This window comes from Spinacia oleracea, chromosome 1 (assembly GCF_020520425.1).
Source record: "Spinacia oleracea cultivar Varoflay chromosome 1, BTI_SOV_V1, whole genome shotgun sequence".
In the NCBI taxonomy this organism is placed as follows: domain Eukaryota; kingdom Viridiplantae; phylum Streptophyta; class Magnoliopsida; order Caryophyllales; family Amaranthaceae; genus Spinacia; species Spinacia oleracea.
In genome coordinates, this window is record NC_079487.1 from 113,717,468 (window position 1) to 113,733,895 (window position 16,428).

The window sequence follows — 16,428 nt, forward strand, 5'->3', positions numbered from 1 at the left end:
AACAACTTCACTTAATTCCGCAACTTGGTAATTCATCCAATCAACATAAAATAGGCAACTTTCGTGTGCGTTATAAACTGTGCTCGAAGGGTTTTGCTTCAGGGAACCCCAATTTTGTAAGAAATGACCTTATATAATTTCTATTGTGAACCACACCTTTATGTAAATCTTTTTTGCAAAAGGCAACCTAAGAAAAGTTTCCAACATGATTGACTTGCGTCAAGCAGCACGTGTGACTTTCATATTGCTACATTTTCAATAAAACGCATGGTTAAAGTGAAGTTTATTGTGAATTTGTGATAGTGCTCGATTTTGATATATTATGCCGTGTTCAAGGAAAGTTGTTTTATTTCCACTAAACATGCTCGTTTTCACAAGTTAACGTGTAAAATGAAGCCACACGTGTTTCTCACGTGCAAGTCAATTGTCGGATAAGCTCACCCAATGCCGAAACTTCCCTTTGGGTGTCTTTCGCAAATAAAATAAAATAATTACAAGTATATATAAGGTACTTTTCTCGCAAAATTTAGACTATAAGAGGTCTTTTTCGGCAAATTTGCTGCAATATGGTTGTAAACCAAGGAGAGCAGCATCCAGAAAGCAAGAATGGTGCTTAACATCACTTAGTCCGGAGAGCATCTAAGCGCATTGAACTTGCTAATAGAGTCCTTAACATTAGTCCTTTATGTGGGTTGTGGATTTATGGTATTACTTTATATTACTCCGTAACAGTTATTATTAACCAGTTGGGTAGATAAACATCATAATAATGTGCAAAAGCTTACATATGCAACAGGAGAAGTCCATGTAACTCAAGCAGGTTAGTCCGATAGTTGAAATAACCAATCTAGTAGTCCAAGAAAATTGCAAATAAGTTTGTGACTTTGGTTTTCCTTGAAACATTGCAATATTATTGTTATCATCATCAAAGAACACATGTTTATGAACATTGCAAATAAGTTTGTGACTTTGTTTTTCCTTGAACGTTGCAATATTGCTATCATCATCAAAGAACACATGTTTATGAATTTCAATATCGAAATCTACGATTACAAACCATCAAATTGAACCCAATTTCAGAAAATTGTATTCATATCGATTACACTTAACAAATCATTTTTAAAGAAATTATCATCCAATTATTTAATTGCATTCATCTTTTAGTCCAAAATCACAGTATCCCAACAAAAACACGAACTCTGCTCCTGTTTACAACACAAAAAATTACGGAGTAATAAATTAAAGAAGAATTAAATTAAAACAAACAAATTTAAAAATCAGTAAATCAAATTAGATAAAAAGGGCTCATATCAAGTGTATTTGGAGAAATCAATCATAGTAGGGAAGATGAACAAACCCATCAATCTAAAATCCGAAAACCCCACGGAAAGATAAAAAGAAAGATCTGCAAAAATGCCATAAAAATTACAGAAAGCTCAACCTATGAAAAAAAGGGAGCGGCATTTTTAGCAAAATCAAATCCTTAAAACTCTCCTTGAAATTCATCAAATATACATTAGATTGAAAGAATTAGTTCGCCCCTACTCCACCCTCTCTCTTTATAATCACAGCCCCATCAAATTTAACCAGAAGGTCGCGGGTTCGATTCCGGAATATAATACACATTATAAACACATACACATACACACACAGACATACAGAAAATTGAGGAAAGAGAAAGAGCAAGACGAAGGAGATGGTGGTTATGGCGGTGAAGAGAGAGAAGGTGTTGAAAAAGAGTATAATCATCGCCCTTATTTAAATTTATTGGATTGATAAAAACTAAATACTGATTATTTATTTTTCAAAAAGGAAAATAAAGAGAGATTACCTTGCTATTTGCGGAGAAAAATGGAGGAAAGACGGCGGCGGAGAAGATGAGGGTTTGAGTTGAGCGGAATAGTGTGCTAGGGTTTTACCAAGGATTATGGATTTTATGGAATGGATTTGTGCCGCCACGGGGGCTTTTCAATGGGCTTTTGCGATTTTGTTGTAGGTCGATGAGTGCTTATACTTTTTTTTTTAAATCAGAAAGATACAATAAAAGTTAGGATAGTCTTATCTCAAGACTGCATCCTAACTTATCTAAAGATAAAAAATAAGAAAATTTACTATCTATGTATGGATCAATTTCTTGGTGTGTTTGTATGCGATGACCTAAGGCGGCAACATCCCTATAAATGTGACGAGAAGAAATACTATTAAAATTATTCAAAAGCTGTTTGACATCATTCATCAATACTTGTATCTTTCACGGGCATTGAGTTTTTCCGTGCAAAATATTTATGATTAATAAATTATCACCCCCAATGAAAACATGTCGTATATTTTTTTCGATGGCTAATAGAAGACTATTACGAAGAGCTGTAGCTTCAGCAAGAATCGGAGAGGATGTTCCAAGATTATAGGTTCGACTAATAATGTTATTTCCTAAGTGATCTCTAATTACTACACCAGTTGTTCCAGAGTTGTTACTTGTTTTGATGCAGGGATGTCGAAAAGGGGTGGCATAAATGGGATTCGATCTCGAGTATAGGAGTATTTTCTTTTCAATTAAGGATAGGGTACCAAACTATCAATCTGGCATCGACTTTGAACGTGAGATATTGGTAAAGTTGAAACTAGAGTTGCGCACGTGTGAGCCCACGTGCCTCGTGTCTCAACATGACAAGAAAAAGTCATCCCACGTGCCGAACCCTGTCAGTAGGCCCATATTAATTTTAAGACTATTTTGTTAATAGGATAAAAGTAAGTGTGCCAACATACAAATTGTGTAGTTATGGTCGTACCGTGCTCGTGCTAAGTTTTTAAAATAGTATCCATGAATGGCCAATGGCCCATCAGCGTACCTTTCGTGCCATCCGGGCTTACAATGGGCTTGTGCCGTCTCAAGCAAATTTCTTGCTTGGCTCAAGTAAACCGTATGTTGGCCCGGCCCATCGCCAACTATAGTTGGAAAACTCCTTGCTAGCTGAGCTAAAATACTCAATGGTTATACTAGAATTAACTAAATAGTCAAAGTTTTACTTGGATATCAATAACTTTTGGCCATTTCGTTGTAATAATGATTAGAGGTCGGAAAAGTGTAATTTTAGCAAAGTGATTTCATTGCTTGGATATAATTTTGTAGTTCAGTGTTTTGTGTTATGGCAAAGTGATGCCATAACAGTTTTGGCTAGGAATTGAACAAAATTACCACGACTATTATTGCAGTTGTTTTTGGTGCAGGAAAAAGGAGCTTTTGAGTTTTGAGTAAGCTATCGAGTACATTCTTTGATCTGAATGTGAGACCAATATATACACATAGCTAGTCGGATCCATTATCATTGCAAATACTGAAAGCATACTTGACAACACTTCTTTTTTAACTACAATTTTCTTCCTTCCTACTCCTTTAATCAATGTAGCCGCTAAGCAGCTAAGTAACATCAACAACTACGTACTGCTTCTACTTCAAGGTTAGTAAGGCTACCCTAGTACCCTTCCTGTATAGGGTGTATTAAGAAAGTCCTAACAAGTTAATAACGCGATCCTTGCCTTGCATAACATAACATAAAAGTCTAGCTACAAGTTACCGCCTTTTGCGTTTGTGAGTTTTGAGCTGCTGGATAATATACCCAATAACCTCCTTCAGACTGACTTCCCTTTCCTCCCTGATATTCCAAATTTTAGGAACTGGATACCTCCCACTGGGATTATACTCATTCAGCTCCACCAATGCACTTGTCACTGCGTTGTATACTTTCTCACCCCATTCTTTTCTCAACTCTTCAAGCTTCTCATCGCTCTCATCAATAATGGCCTGTCATGATCACTTAGAATCACAACTTAGTTTTTGATTTTCTGTGCATGTCAGAAACATTAAAACTTAATTAATGATCATAATGGTAATCTAAAGAAACTACTAACCTGCAGGTTCCCATTTATTGTAGTGTGCTTGAAAGGATGCCATTGTGAATCTTTCAGATGATCTTCCCAAAGTGAACATACTTCAGCACATTTAATCCCTTGTTCTTCTTTAGGGAACTTCTCAGAACATGCATCAAGGAAAACTTTTGAGTCAAGTTCTCCCATTCTTTTTATCCCAAGCATTGTTCTGTCATTCAGTACTGATTGCAGACCCTGAAAGGGGATAATGCAGATTTTCAAGGATTTCTGCAGTTAGCTTTTCCACAAGATAACATCAAGAGGGAGGGAGGAACATACACTTAACAATTCTTGCTGAGCATCTAGAAGTTCATTGTTGCTTGCTCGCTCCTTGAGTATAAGAGTTTGGTTGAGGTTTTGTAAGTAAAGCACTTCTTCTGTTTTATCCTCCACTTCTCTCTTCAGAGCATCAATATCAATGTTTGTACTACCTGTCACTTGCTATTCAACCAATTATTCTCATGTTACGTTTGATTCGATAAACCAATAATACATCCAAATAACTGCACTGCAGTACAATTTGCAAAATTCAGATCTATGTAACATACAATAGACCTAGCAAAGTTGTCTCTTACCAGACCCAAACCCCAGATTTACCGGGCTTAACAACCCATTCACCACCTCTAATTCAAATATTGCAACTCCATATTTACAGAAGAATTCTGGGGTAAAATTAGGAACAACTCCGCATGGCCAAATAGCATACGACAACAAATTACATACTGGTTTTGGCCTTAAGGGTAACAATGCAAAAGTTTCAGGTTTCCTGTGATGGAAAAAAGGTTTCAGGAATAAGTATTAGCATGTACAACCTAGAAGGCGAAATCTGGAGATGAATATGGCATGAAAAACTATGTATTGTATACTTGGTATTAGCATTTCACATGTACATATTACTCACAACAATTGCACGATAATACTCATACGTTTTCCTTCTGAAGTCTAAAATTTCAAATAATGTACTAATGTTGAACTAACCATTGAACAACTCTGTCCCTCGTTACTTTGAGGTCCATCCACGCGTTTTGCCAACAGAACATGACTAAGCTCCTTTTTGACAGAATTCAGGTCAGATTGCAGCCTTCTGTTTCTTAGACCTAGGCTCCGCAAATTTACTTCTCCTAAAAGATTCAACGAAGTTAGCATCAAACTAAAAACCATCATGTCAAACATGTCAGAAAATCTGCTCTAATGCTCTTACTTGCAAAAGTTCCATTTTTTTTTTCCAAAACAAGAACAAACCTTGGATGTTTAATTCATGCCAGTAATCTCTCTCCTCCACCAGCTTTCTAATATCAGTATACATCTCACTACAAGTGTGCTTCAGGTCAACAATTTGCTGATGTTTGCAATCAACCTCCTCCATGAGGCTAATAACTAGTCTTGAAGATTTTGTACAAGCTGCGTTTTTCTTTTCGTGATCCTGCTCCAATTCTTTGATCCTTTTATTTTGGTGCTCAATCTCTTGAACAAGGCTCGTGACAAGTTTGGTAAGAGAAACACAATCCTGACCGTTCTTTTGTTCTAATTCCTCTATTCTTGAATTTTTGTCTTCTATCTCCTTACACAAGCTTGCGATTTTTTGATCTTGCGTGGATATCGTGTTTGGCTCTCTATCGACAGACTTGTGGATGTAACAAAGGTCTCTGCACCATTGGTACTCGTATATGTTAGAACTAACTCAACTTGCGATCAGAATCATAACAAAAGAACAGTTATATATGATGCTGGAAGTTCAGTTGAAGTTTTGTACTCCCTCTATCTGGAATTAATAATCACATATTCAAGAACCACAAAACAAGTAGTAATTAATTTGTAATTTGTATTGCCCTTCCGGCCTTGCTCATTTGCACCCAAAAAAAGAATCACAAAAGAAGTAGTGTTAAGTGTTAACTACAAAGTGTTAATGATTGGTTGAACCACAGAATTGGCATTACCATGGGTTTTTGTAATGACTTTCTTCCAAATTTACAACACAAATCCGTTCCCATTACTAGCATTTATTTAATACCATCTACCAAACCAGCCTGTCACTCCTATAATTCCAAGTAAGACTTATGGACTTGCAACAACTAGCAAGTAGTAACTCAGTATTTCCACCCTCAATTCCTTTGCCTTGCAAACAGGCAAAACATGTCTTGCTTTAAGGTTTTTCAATAGTTGAAGAAATTCGAAGTGATGTTCCCAAAATTTCGAGTTTTGGACAATGCTAACAATGTTAAACATCAGATTTCCGACATTACAGTAAGAAATGTTACAAAAGCATTTTCGAGGACAATTTTACTTTCATTTCAGTAGAGGAAAATTGGGTCCGCCATTACAGACCCACACCATAACACATAAATACACCCACATTTTTCAATTTTACCAAAACTTTTGAAACAACACTAGGAAATGATGCAGAAAACTGATAGAATACTAAAAACAGGAATTGTAAAAATTAAAAACCCACAAAAATTGGAAAACAGATCATGACAATTTCTGCAGATAGTGGGAAGGAGAAGATTGAGAGAAAACCTGAAAGGGAATTGCAGTTAGTTTGATGAAGATGTGTTGTGTTTGAGCTTATTACTTCTGCAGATAATTCCTCCATTTTCACGAAATTTTGATACAAAACCCAGAAAATATTACTATGAAGGTGACGTTTTTATCAGCATTGATCACTTTGTGGGGTTAGAATTTGTGGGAAGACTAGATGAACTTTATTATGTGCAGCACATTTGTGTTTTAGGAGCCCATGCTATACTGCTAATTTGCTATGCGCTTTAGTCTTGGACTCTTGGTACGTGGGGTGCACAGTGCACACTGTGACACTGGTGGTAATAGCCTAATAGGTCATATTTTGTTGGTCCATTCGATATATACCCTAGACTCTTACATACACAGCTATTATTTTTTGTTTACGGAAAAACTCGTTAACATTAATGGTTAAAGAACATCTTTTAGTTAACATTAGCCTAATCTAGTAATTAATTTTGTCTAATAATGTTTTTAAATTATCTTTGATATTTAATTATTGAGTGCAAATAATTCATAATCAAGGATGTACGAGTAACAACCATACGTATTCAAAGTTTCTTATAATATTTTACGGTACATTTTCACATGGTCCATGAGAGACATACCAAGTGTTTAGTGTCCTCCGCTGCACACTAATATGCAGTTATACGTCGTTGTCGAAACGGGAAAAAAAATGCAGTTATACGGTAATGTCCCAGTCCCACTACATGAACTGTATGGTGATCTCCCACATCCTAAATTCCTAATATACATACAACTTATGCTTATAGATCAAGCGAATCCCAGGCTATTTAGTATTTACATAATGATTCTTAAGGGCACAAGAGTTTACAGACACCAGCAGCAACAAAGTTTCCATTAAAAATATTGGTAGATGAACTACTTAGAAAGGTGATACGAACCAAGGATACCAATATACTAATAACTCATGGTACATCCACATCAAAGCTGCTACCACCAACATTTGCTCGATTATGTTACAGGATTTACGTTTCTGCCTGATCCGGCTGTTGGAGCACTCTTGTCTGCATTACACAGAATAGAGAAAAACTTAACGCTTGGTACTGTACAATTTGCATAATTGGTGAATTGATCAATCTTCTCACCAAGTTTCAGGTCAAACGAATTGAGTAATGATTAATGAATAGCAAAGTGAGGTGAGTCATGACTTTTGCAGTCACAACAGAAACATATTCCCAGTTATTATTTACAAATCTCTAATTATCCAGTATCCCTTGTGCATGTGATACCATAAAGCTTTCAAGCAACATGTTCCTACTCAATCAGGTCATAGGTGATAAGTGTCAACAACAAGGAATATTAATAAGACTAATGGAAAGTTCCTAATAAAGATGAATTTATCTCCCGGGAGTGGGCTTGGTTGGCCATTGTCAAGGGTAATTTTGTAGTAACTGAAAGCAGAGTACCTAAGTTAGTTAATGCATACATCAAGGTTGCTTGGAGGAATTGATCAGACATTCAGATCTTACTAAGATCACTTAGTTTGAATCCAACAAGCTAGGTTTCTACTTCTTGGTGTGAGGTTTCCCTTATTCTCTCCCTCACTTCTGAGGTCTAGTCTAGTTGGATCCTTTGCTTACCATCCAAAAAAACAGGATACCGCGCATGTAATAAAGCATAATGTAGTCAATTTTGTTCCCTAGCAATGGATCCTTTGGCCGGTCCTGGAGATGTACAACACTTGGGCTCCGTTTGGCATGGTGTAAAATGTTTTCGGTGTAAAATGATTTTCCATGAAAAACATTTTCCATGATCATGAAAAATGGTGAGGAAAGGTGGAAAAATGGTTTCCCTTCCTTTCAAATGGAAAAAGTTTTTCCATCTTTCAGGGAGTTAAAGAGAATTATTTTCCATCTCGTGCCAAACCAAACAACGTAAAATGATTGAAAGGGGGGAAATCGTTTTTCATGAAAACGTTTTACACCCTACCAAACGGAGCCTTGGTAGTGACAGTCTTTCCGTAAGTTATCATTTCATTGAGAGCTAATACAATTGTAACCAATAGCTAGAAGTGTCACTCTCCTCGAATTACGATTGTAAATAACAAAGTAAAGCATGGCGTTTCTACCATATGATGTTTTAAAAACGAAAAAAAAGGCTTAAAATGGTAGTACAAGGTGAAATTTGTACCTATTATCTTTTGCGCTTCAAGAACTTGGCTGTCAATCTCTGTACTAGATACTCTATGCCCTCTTTCAGGCTAGCTTTTCTCCCCTCGTCATAGTTCCAGATTTCAGGAACAACAAACCTACCACTGGGATTGTAGTCATTCAGCTCCAACAATGCACTAACCACCTCTTTGTATGCTTCCTCGCCCCATTTACTTTTCAATCCTTTCAACTTATTGTCATCTTCATCTACAACTTCCTGGGTTGACAGAATAAACAATTTAACATCAACATTGATGAAAATGTTGCAAAGGCATTGGATATGAACAACAATTTCTTGGCCGTTCAATAGAAATAGCAGATGAAATATTTTTGACTGATTAACATTTGCATTCAAGGAAGATAAAGACCAAACACAAAGGATGAAGGTAAACTGAAAGAATTTTTTTGTTGTTGAGCAAGCTGATATCTTTTTACCCAGCGCAAATTATGACAAGAACATGGCTTTAGCATTGTTACCAATATAACTTTGCGCCACATCTGCCACAAGGTATGGTCTCTCCGATATCTTCAAATAATTTTAAAATCAGAAATGCATCACCTTCAAATCAAACCCTTTCTTTCACACATTTGATATCTACTGTCTTCTCAATATGTAAAGAAATTGCCGATAAGTATACAAGTTACCTTCAACTTTCCATTCACAATTTTATTTTTGAAAGGATGCCAACTAGGATCACCAAGGATTTGTTGCCATGATGAGCATAACTCAGATGCTTTCATATCCCAATCTCCGGATGGCATCCTTTTCAAACAGGCATCTCGAAAAGGCGTAATTTGAACCTCCCCCATTCGTTTGATTCTAATGCTAGCCTCGACATCAGTAATTCCTTGTAATGTCTGCACCACAGACGAACATGCAATAGCAGGATCTTAGGGACAAGATGCTGAAATTATAAGTAAGCAAACATCCCAAATGATGATGCAGCAAGGCCTGAAGGAATCTTACACGTATCAAATATTTGCGGGCATCTTGCAACTCTTCATTAGTTATACGCTCTTTGCTAATAAGTGTTTGATTAAGGGTTTCTAAGCATTGCATTTCGTCACCACCTTCTTCCAGCTCTCGCATTAAAGAGTCAAGCTAGCAGTGAAAGAAGTTTAGATCTTTTAGAAAAAAAACTAGCTTTATATCATTTACACCATAGAAGGATTTTCAACTACAATGAAAAAGATTTCTACTAAATCTATAAATAAACAATCTATGATCCAAAATGAAGAGAATTTAGTTGGGTAATTGGGTATACATCAATCCAAAACTAAGTACCATCAGAACAGAATACAGTGCAGATTGAATAATAAGTGACAATAACTCAATATGTCCATTATACACCCAGGTGTACCATCTAGGTAAACTCACACACAAGTTTTAGATGTCTCGTGTACCTAGAACATAGCTTTATTCCCACCTTCTAAAACCTAAAATTTGGGTGTACGAATATCTATTTCTAGGTACACCCTGGCGTATGTTAGAAATTGTATCAATATATAATTAGAACAGTTTTGCAGACATGCCAAGACATAATGCTTTGAAAATTCCCCCCTTTAATAAAAAGGGTTTTGAGGTAGGTGATTTACACTTCATTTGCAAGTTATTTTTTTGTCCTGTTTTTGTCAACCTCTATGACTAATTTGATATGCGTCTTTAAAATATTTGACCTATTTTGTTGTAATTCTGACAGGACACCCCCCCCCCCCCCCCCCCCTCTTTTTTTAGATCTGTATTTATTAATCCTGACATGACTCCCAGAGTCCCAGTTGTATATGATGGGAGTTGGGACTAATTTTATACATGATACTTTTGAAGACTTGAAGGTACTTTCACATACATTAAGTGATGCACATCATCTTTTAACAAACAGACCGTATAGAATATTTACCTTTTCATGTTTAGATTTGATTTGTATCTCACGTTTATCAACTTCCTCGGCTCTGAGCTCAATTTGCTGTCTTTGATATTCCAACTCACGTTTTTCTTTCTCACTATTCAATATTACAGATTGCAATCTTTCAATTTCTGAAAGAGATAGCTGAAACTAAATCATCAATTTGAATGCAAAAGCTTGAAACAGAACCATCCAACTTAAGAGACAGCTAAAAAAATTGTAACCCAGGAAAGCAAGAATGATTCAAGGAGGATGACATTCAAATAGACAAGTAAAAGTCATGTGAACTTCACAGAGTAAGGATTATCAATGGCACATAATTTCAGGGGATACGCACAGATGAGACAGAAAGGTGGGATGAGAACGCATACAAACATTCTAAAGCTGTTTAAGTTCAAAAGTCAAGCTTTATGTTTTCCCTCTTGTTTGCTCCTGACTTGAAGTTCAAATTAACAAGCTATCAATTCTGAGCACATAAAGCCGAAATGGTTATAGGAAAAATCTTCAATAAGCATCTCCAAGTTCATTTGACTTCTATTCAAAGAGTCATCAGCCTTCAGTTTGTAAGATACGAAGCCAGTGGCGGTACTAGTAAGGGTTTACTAGAACCGGAATTTTTTTTTTGATATGGTAAGTTAAAAAAAATAGAACGGTTGAAATCAATTAAAAGCGACATATTACCACAAAAGAACTGGGCGCTCAGTGGTTGTTACTCTACAGTGTAATAGAGTCCGAGTTCGATTCCAGTTGGCTGTTCATTTCCCTTTGCTTTTTTTTCTTTTTTCTTTACATTTGGAAAACCAAAACATATAAATTCTCTGATTTTCTTGTTTTGTAATTTGTAATTACCTTTTTGCAAATTTATTTAATTGAAACAAAAGTTGCTAAATTAATTGTTTGCACAATATAATGTTAGATTTTAACAAAGACTTATGGTTTATTTGTTGCTTTACAATTTAAGTGAAGAGTTTAGGGTTTGAATTTTTTTGCTGTAAAAGTATAGTTAGATTGAAACTGAAATTTATGATTTTGAATAAGTTGATAAGAGATGAATGGTTTAGATTAAAACACCATTTCATCGAGTTCAACTGTAATGTTATTTTAATGTTATTGTAATAGCACGTGTGCACACCGTGTTATTAGTTGTAGTTTGAATTTTGGATTATCATATTTGAATTTATTACATGTGCTTGAAAATTCTGAATCCTTAAAAAAATCTTGGCACCGACAATGTATAAAGCCCTTGGACTATAACAATCCAACTAACAACATTTAATAGAGCAAGTAATTCTTGCTTATTTCAGACATCAGCTTGAGGTCAAGAACCTACAAAAGGAGGGAGCTGATAGTTGTACGGCTGTTTGACAGAGAAAGTTCCACATAACTACCTAGGAATTCTGCCATGATACAATTACTCGTACTACATAAGTATATAGTAACTTGATTAAAGGTAGTCTCTTGATTCCTAACAAAATTCTTGAAAGGGACAGCACATGGATCCTCAGCCTAGAATGCACAGCTTACTTCAAAATCCTTAGTTTCAATCTATCCATCAAATACTTCGAGAAAGGTTGCCATAAATGTACTTTTAAAAGAAAGATTAATAATGGATCTCTTTCTTGGTTTCGACTAGTTGAATTTGAGAAAACAAAACATCAAAATTATAACTCCAATGATTCTACATAAATCATACAAGCTAACATACATGATTAAGGACACTAGCAAAATTGAACACTCTAAAGTTCGGTTTGTTTTGAAATAAATTCGGATGTAAAGATTGGAAGATAGGTTCATAATCATTCATTATTGAAAGATCTCCATAGAGGTAGAGCAAGAAATACCTCTGGCATGATCTTGTTGCAGCTTCCGTTTCTCCATAACCATACTGTCAAGGGTTGTCGACAACTGATCATACCTCTCCTCCATGTGAAACAATCTCATGTTTTTAACATCGATTTCCATCGCAAGCTTCGTTACAAGCTTTCGCAGCTGCAGTAACTCTTGATAATTGCGACCCTTATCCTCCATTACGCCCACTAAAAGCTAAATCTATAAATTCAAACAAACACAAGTCACACACTCTTTATATAGAAACAGCTCCTAGTCTCAGTTATATACTGCTACCTCCTAATCTAAGATGCCTCATTTGATTCTATATTTCATTTCATAGTATAGCAAACCAAAAAAAATCAATAAGAGTACGAAATTCCAACTTCTAAGCATGTTCCGTGTTCTTATGCATCACATGTTCACATCTGACTGTAAACCCTGTAATGTTATACAGCCATACAGGACGAAGCTTTTCCCAATTTGTCAAAATAATTGGATAACCTCAAAGAAACCTAGGGAAATTGGAAATTTGAACATTTGAAAGGGGGAATTGGGGTTTTGGTGAATTAGATTCCCAAAAGAGGGAAATAAGAAAAACATGAAACTTTTGGAAAAGGGGGCAACAAAAATAATTCTAAAACCCTTAAAAATAATCGATTTCTGGGAAAATTGACACTGTAACTGTTGTTCATGATTATGCATTACTTACACAGAGACAAAAACACAAACAGCTGGAGTGCATAATGCATGCAAGTCTCAAAAATTAACATCTGGGAAAGCATGCGACTTGGAGAAATTAAAAAAGTTGTGACTTTTTTCAAGTTTGATCACATAGTTGAACTGTTGAAGTAGAACAATGAAGAGCATTCATCAATGGAGAAACAAAGACAATGAAAATGAAAACATACTAAAGGTTGAACTAAGTGATTGCTGGGCTACATACCTAATTGAATGATTCACTTGCACAGTTGCACGGCAAATGACTGAATGAGTAATGACTTGTATTGTTCGTTCTAACTTCTAAGTGCCGATTGCAAGGAAAGCTCCGCCATGTGTGAACAACTTTCATTCCTCGCGCCGGTTGGGTCCGTGGGAGCGGTGTTGTTGGATAATTGGATTTTCTATTTAGGGCTAAAAACGGATGATATTGAGTTAAGTTTAGAATAAGCTCTAATTGAGCTCGTGGTTGATTCCAGATTTGAGCTGTAAAGGAGCCTGTATATGTACGCGAATAACTCGTAAACAAACTCGGTTAAACCTCGTTTAGTAACGAATGAGGTTGAACAAAAATTATAGGCTCGATATATAAACGAGCCAAACTTGAACAACATAACGTTTGGCCTGTTAAAGTTCACGAGCATTCGTTTATACTTAAACCCATTTATAACTCGTTCAAGCTTGGAAAAATAATTTTATTGTGGAATAAAATATAATGCTTTTTAAAAAAAAAAAATGACTCTTAGTTGGGCATGTTAACCAAGTTGGTCTTGACATAGTGATTACTCACTTTGTCTCTTAACCAATAAGTTGTGTATTCAAATCTATTGTTTCCGAGTTCATTCCTTTATTATTGCTTCTCTTCAAGTCTCAATAACTACTATAAACACCCCTACAGAACCAAGGATTTCAATCAAAAGCATACTCCATAAAAAAAAATATCAAGTTAATTTTTGAAAGCTTGTTGAGCTCAAGAAAGATGAATGCTTAATGAACAAAGCTCGAACAACAAATTGCACAGCTTGAACAATTAAAATCCTTATCAAGCTTAGTTATAACAAAGTAAACTCGAATCGGCTCGACTTGTTTGCAGCCCTACTCTAGATCATACCTTTTAGAAACTGATCAAATATCCAAAAAATTACATGTTATAAAATAAATAAAAAGAAAGCACTTTTTGAGTGATTATAATACCATAATGTGGCAAAAGTCAAGAAACTGTCTACATCAGCTGAAATGCACAAGAAAACATCTTTATGTTACACTTGCTAACTTCATATAGGTCAAATTACAACATAAATCACACTTATGTTACTAACTTCATACAATCATACTTCAAAAATTACAATAGAAGTCACACTGCCATTTTCTTGTTCTTGTTAGTTCGCCATTGCTTAATAACATACTGTATCACCTCTTCTAGAGTAGCCTTCCTGTTCTGTTTGTGGTTCCAAAGCTCGGAAACTGGATAACGCCCGCTTGCATTGTATTCATTCACTTCAACTAATGCCTCCTTTACCGCTTTGTACGCCTCCTCTCCCCATTCTTCCTTCAACTCTCTCAACTTTTCGTCATTTTCATCAATCACCTCCTGCAGAATTTGAGAAACCAGTCAGAAGATGAAAAAACTTCTGATAGTTTCTTATGATTTTAGGTGCAGGAATTCAGTGTTCCTGTTTCTTGTAATAATATAGAAAACAAAATAACCTACAGTTAGTTTTCCATTAACAGTCTCCTGCTTGAAAGGTTGCCACCCAGGATCACTTATTTCCCTTTGCCACGACGAGCACAGCATCACAGACTTTTCTTCCCAGTTTCCAAATTTCTCGTCCCAATTCCCACTACGAAACCTTTTAGAACATGCATCTCGAAAAGGTTTGAGATTGACCTCTCCCATTTTTTTGATCCCAATATTCATCCTAGGTCTATGCATGGCTAGCAAACCCTGCAAATTAAAGGTGGAAGTTCATGGGACATTATAGACAAAATGCATCATTAGTTATAAAGACAATTCAATGAAAAATTAATACAATCAATAGTACTTCAGTAGCAGCTTTGCGAGCAACTTGTAGCTCATGGTTACTCTTTAACTCTTTCACCATCAGAATTCGATTTTCCATTTCCATGCTCTCTAATAGCTCCGCTTTTCCCTCCAAATCTTTTCTTAAAATGACAATTTCAGTTCTCAAATCTTCTGGGTTTTGCATTTGCAGCGGCTAAAATAGAAAACCAAAAAATATATCATCTTAATATTACAACCACTATAGAGCATAATGAAACATCTTTCCGTCTTTCCTACCATAGAACAGTTAATCTCTTCAACTGTTTGGACTCTCGAATCCTCAGGCTCGCGTGGTTGAACATTCAGTTCACCCTTACAAGGCTTACTGCAGTATTCAACCACCTCTAATTCAGTGTTATTAGTTTCTTGCATCAATTTATTCTTCTCCTTGATCAACCTTTCTAGTTCCCCCTTTTGAGATTCCAAATCACACTGGAGCTTCTCATTTTTGAGTTTCATGTTCTCTGTCTTTTTCAATTCTGCTAAGTAGTACATAGGAATAAATATGAAATTCAAAACATTATAAAGCAGTGTTGATAAAACAGTAGGTACATGAAGAAAGCAGCATCAGGGTGGAAGTTGAGAAGAGAAAAAGGAATGCTGGAAAAATAATTTCATGACTAATGTGGACTTTAGGAGGAAACTGATAGAATAAATGTGAGATTTAAGAAGAAAACTCGATAAAAGTATGTACAAGACATTCATTCAATCATATATAGGTTGAAGCTTGATATGAGAAAGCTCAGTTCTAAGTCTTGTAACTTATAAGAAACATGCAATTACATACTTCGTATAAAAGAACAGTTAAATGATTTATTTTTGCGCCATGGAACGGAGTCAGTAAGTAACCTTAGTACCTTTTTGTAAAGCTTCAAGCCCTTGTTCCTTCTCTGCCATCAATTTGCTAATGGCAGCAGATTTCTCCTCATTAAGCATCTCCTTTTCTGCGTTCTGTATCATCAAAGTTCTGATCACTGCAGATTTCTCATTAACAAGTCGTTCTTTTTCCACCACTAATGTGTTCATACATGTTAACCTCTCATCAAGCAGCCATTCTTTCTCTTCAAGTAGCCGCTCTTTGTCAGCATTTTGTGCTTTCAGAGTGTTGATTACTGCAGATTTCTCGTTGATTTGCCTCTCACTCTCCTCCTTCAATGTGTTCATACTTTTGGTAGTCTCCCTAAGCATCTGTTCTTTCTCTTCTGTTAAAGCAATGACGCGTGCAGACTTCTCATCAAGCAATAAATCTTTATCTACATTCTCAGACAATAATACACTAATTGCTGCAGATCTTTCA

The 16,428-nt window shown here is 35.8% G+C and overlaps 3 protein-coding genes and 1 long non-coding RNA gene across 6 annotated transcripts; all 4 read right to left on the bottom strand.

Annotated features, from left to right (window-relative positions):
• Window positions 1-1,006: 1,006 nt before the first annotated feature.
• On the bottom strand, window positions 1,007-2,172 carry LOC110794850 (uncharacterized). Its single transcript, XR_002535141.2, has 2 exons — window positions 1,832-2,172; window positions 1,007-1,205 (listed from the first exon to the last, which is right to left on the bottom strand). It is a non-coding gene; the product is annotated as an uncharacterized lncRNA (long non-coding RNA).
• A 1,074-nt stretch (window positions 2,173-3,246) lies between these two features.
• LOC110794817 (factor of DNA methylation 5) lies at window positions 3,247-6,827 on the bottom strand. The gene is made up of 6 exons (XM_021999779.2): window positions 6,445-6,827; window positions 5,170-5,573; window positions 4,906-5,048; window positions 4,207-4,368; window positions 3,910-4,122; window positions 3,247-3,802 (listed from the first exon to the last, which is right to left on the bottom strand). The coding sequence occupies exons 2-6, from the start codon at window positions 5,291-5,293 to the stop codon at window positions 3,572-3,574; spliced, it is 873 nt and encodes a 290-aa protein (XP_021855471.2). The 5' UTR covers window positions 5,294-5,573; window positions 6,445-6,827; the 3' UTR covers window positions 3,247-3,571.
• Window positions 6,828-6,973: 146 nt separating this feature from the next.
• On the bottom strand, window positions 6,974-13,541 carry LOC110794819 (factor of DNA methylation 1). 3 transcript variants are annotated; one of them, XM_021999781.2, is made up of 7 exons: window positions 13,296-13,541; window positions 12,364-12,571; window positions 10,517-10,666; window positions 9,586-9,720; window positions 9,264-9,476; window positions 8,599-8,835; window positions 6,974-7,472 (listed from the first exon to the last, which is right to left on the bottom strand). In XM_021999781.2, exons 2-6 carry the CDS (start codon window positions 12,433-12,435, stop codon window positions 8,602-8,604), a joined length of 804 nt encoding a protein of 267 aa, XP_021855473.2. In that variant the 5' UTR covers window positions 12,436-12,571; window positions 13,296-13,541; the 3' UTR covers window positions 6,974-7,472; window positions 8,599-8,601. The 3 variants fall into 3 exon arrangements, with proteins under 3 accessions (XP_021855473.2, XP_021855472.2, XP_056696361.1); XM_021999780.2 differs by having other exon boundaries at window positions 10,517-10,653; window positions 13,296-13,525; XM_056840383.1 differs by lacking the exon at window positions 13,296-13,541 and adding an exon at window positions 13,062-13,208 and having other exon boundaries at window positions 10,517-10,653.
• A 765-nt stretch (window positions 13,542-14,306) lies between these two features.
• Window positions 14,307-15,422, bottom strand: LOC110794822 (factor of DNA methylation 2-like). The gene is made up of 3 exons (XM_056840403.1): window positions 15,100-15,422; window positions 14,781-15,014; window positions 14,307-14,660 (listed from the first exon to the last, which is right to left on the bottom strand). Exons 1-3 carry the CDS (start codon window positions 15,274-15,276, stop codon window positions 14,424-14,426), a joined length of 648 nt encoding a protein of 215 aa, XP_056696381.1. The 5' UTR covers window positions 15,277-15,422; the 3' UTR covers window positions 14,307-14,423.
• Between the last annotated feature and the right edge of the window lie 1,006 nt (window positions 15,423-16,428).

Excerpts from the sequence above, each read along its gene's own strand:
- LOC110794822 (XM_056840403.1), bottom strand. The coding sequence starts at position 15,276 with ATGCAAAACCCAGAAGATTTGAGAACTGAAATTGTCATTTTAAGAAAA. Across the intron at positions 15,015-15,099 it reads CTACTGAAGTACTATTGATT|GGTTTGCTAGCCATGCATAG; the intron begins GTATTAATTTTT and ends TTTAATTTGCAG. Across the intron at positions 14,661-14,780 it reads CTGTTAATGGAAAACTAACT|GAGGTGATTGATGAAAATGA; the intron begins GTAGGTTATTTT and ends CAAATTCTGCAG.
- LOC110794819 (XM_021999780.2), bottom strand. The coding sequence starts at position 12,550 with ATGGAGGATAAGGGTCGCAATTATCAAGAGTTACTGCAGCTGCGAAAG. Across the intron at positions 9,721-10,516 it reads TCAAATCTAAACATGAAAAG|CTTGACTCTTTAATGCGAGA; the intron begins GTAAATATTCTA and ends TTTCACTGCTAG. Across the intron at positions 9,477-9,585 it reads CCCGCAAATATTTGATACGT|ACATTACAAGGAATTACTGA; the intron begins GTAAGATTCCTT and ends TCTGTGGTGCAG.
- LOC110794817 (XM_021999779.2), bottom strand. The coding sequence starts at position 5,293 with ATGGAGGAGGTTGATTGCAAACATCAGCAAATTGTTGACCTGAAGCAC. Across the intron at positions 5,049-5,169 it reads GCATGAATTAAACATCCAAG|GAGAAGTAAATTTGCGGAGC; the intron begins GTTTGTTCTTGT and ends TGAATCTTTTAG. Across the intron at positions 4,123-4,206 it reads CTCAGCAAGAATTGTTAAGT|GGTCTGCAATCAGTACTGAA; the intron begins GTATGTTCCTCC and ends ATCCCCTTTCAG.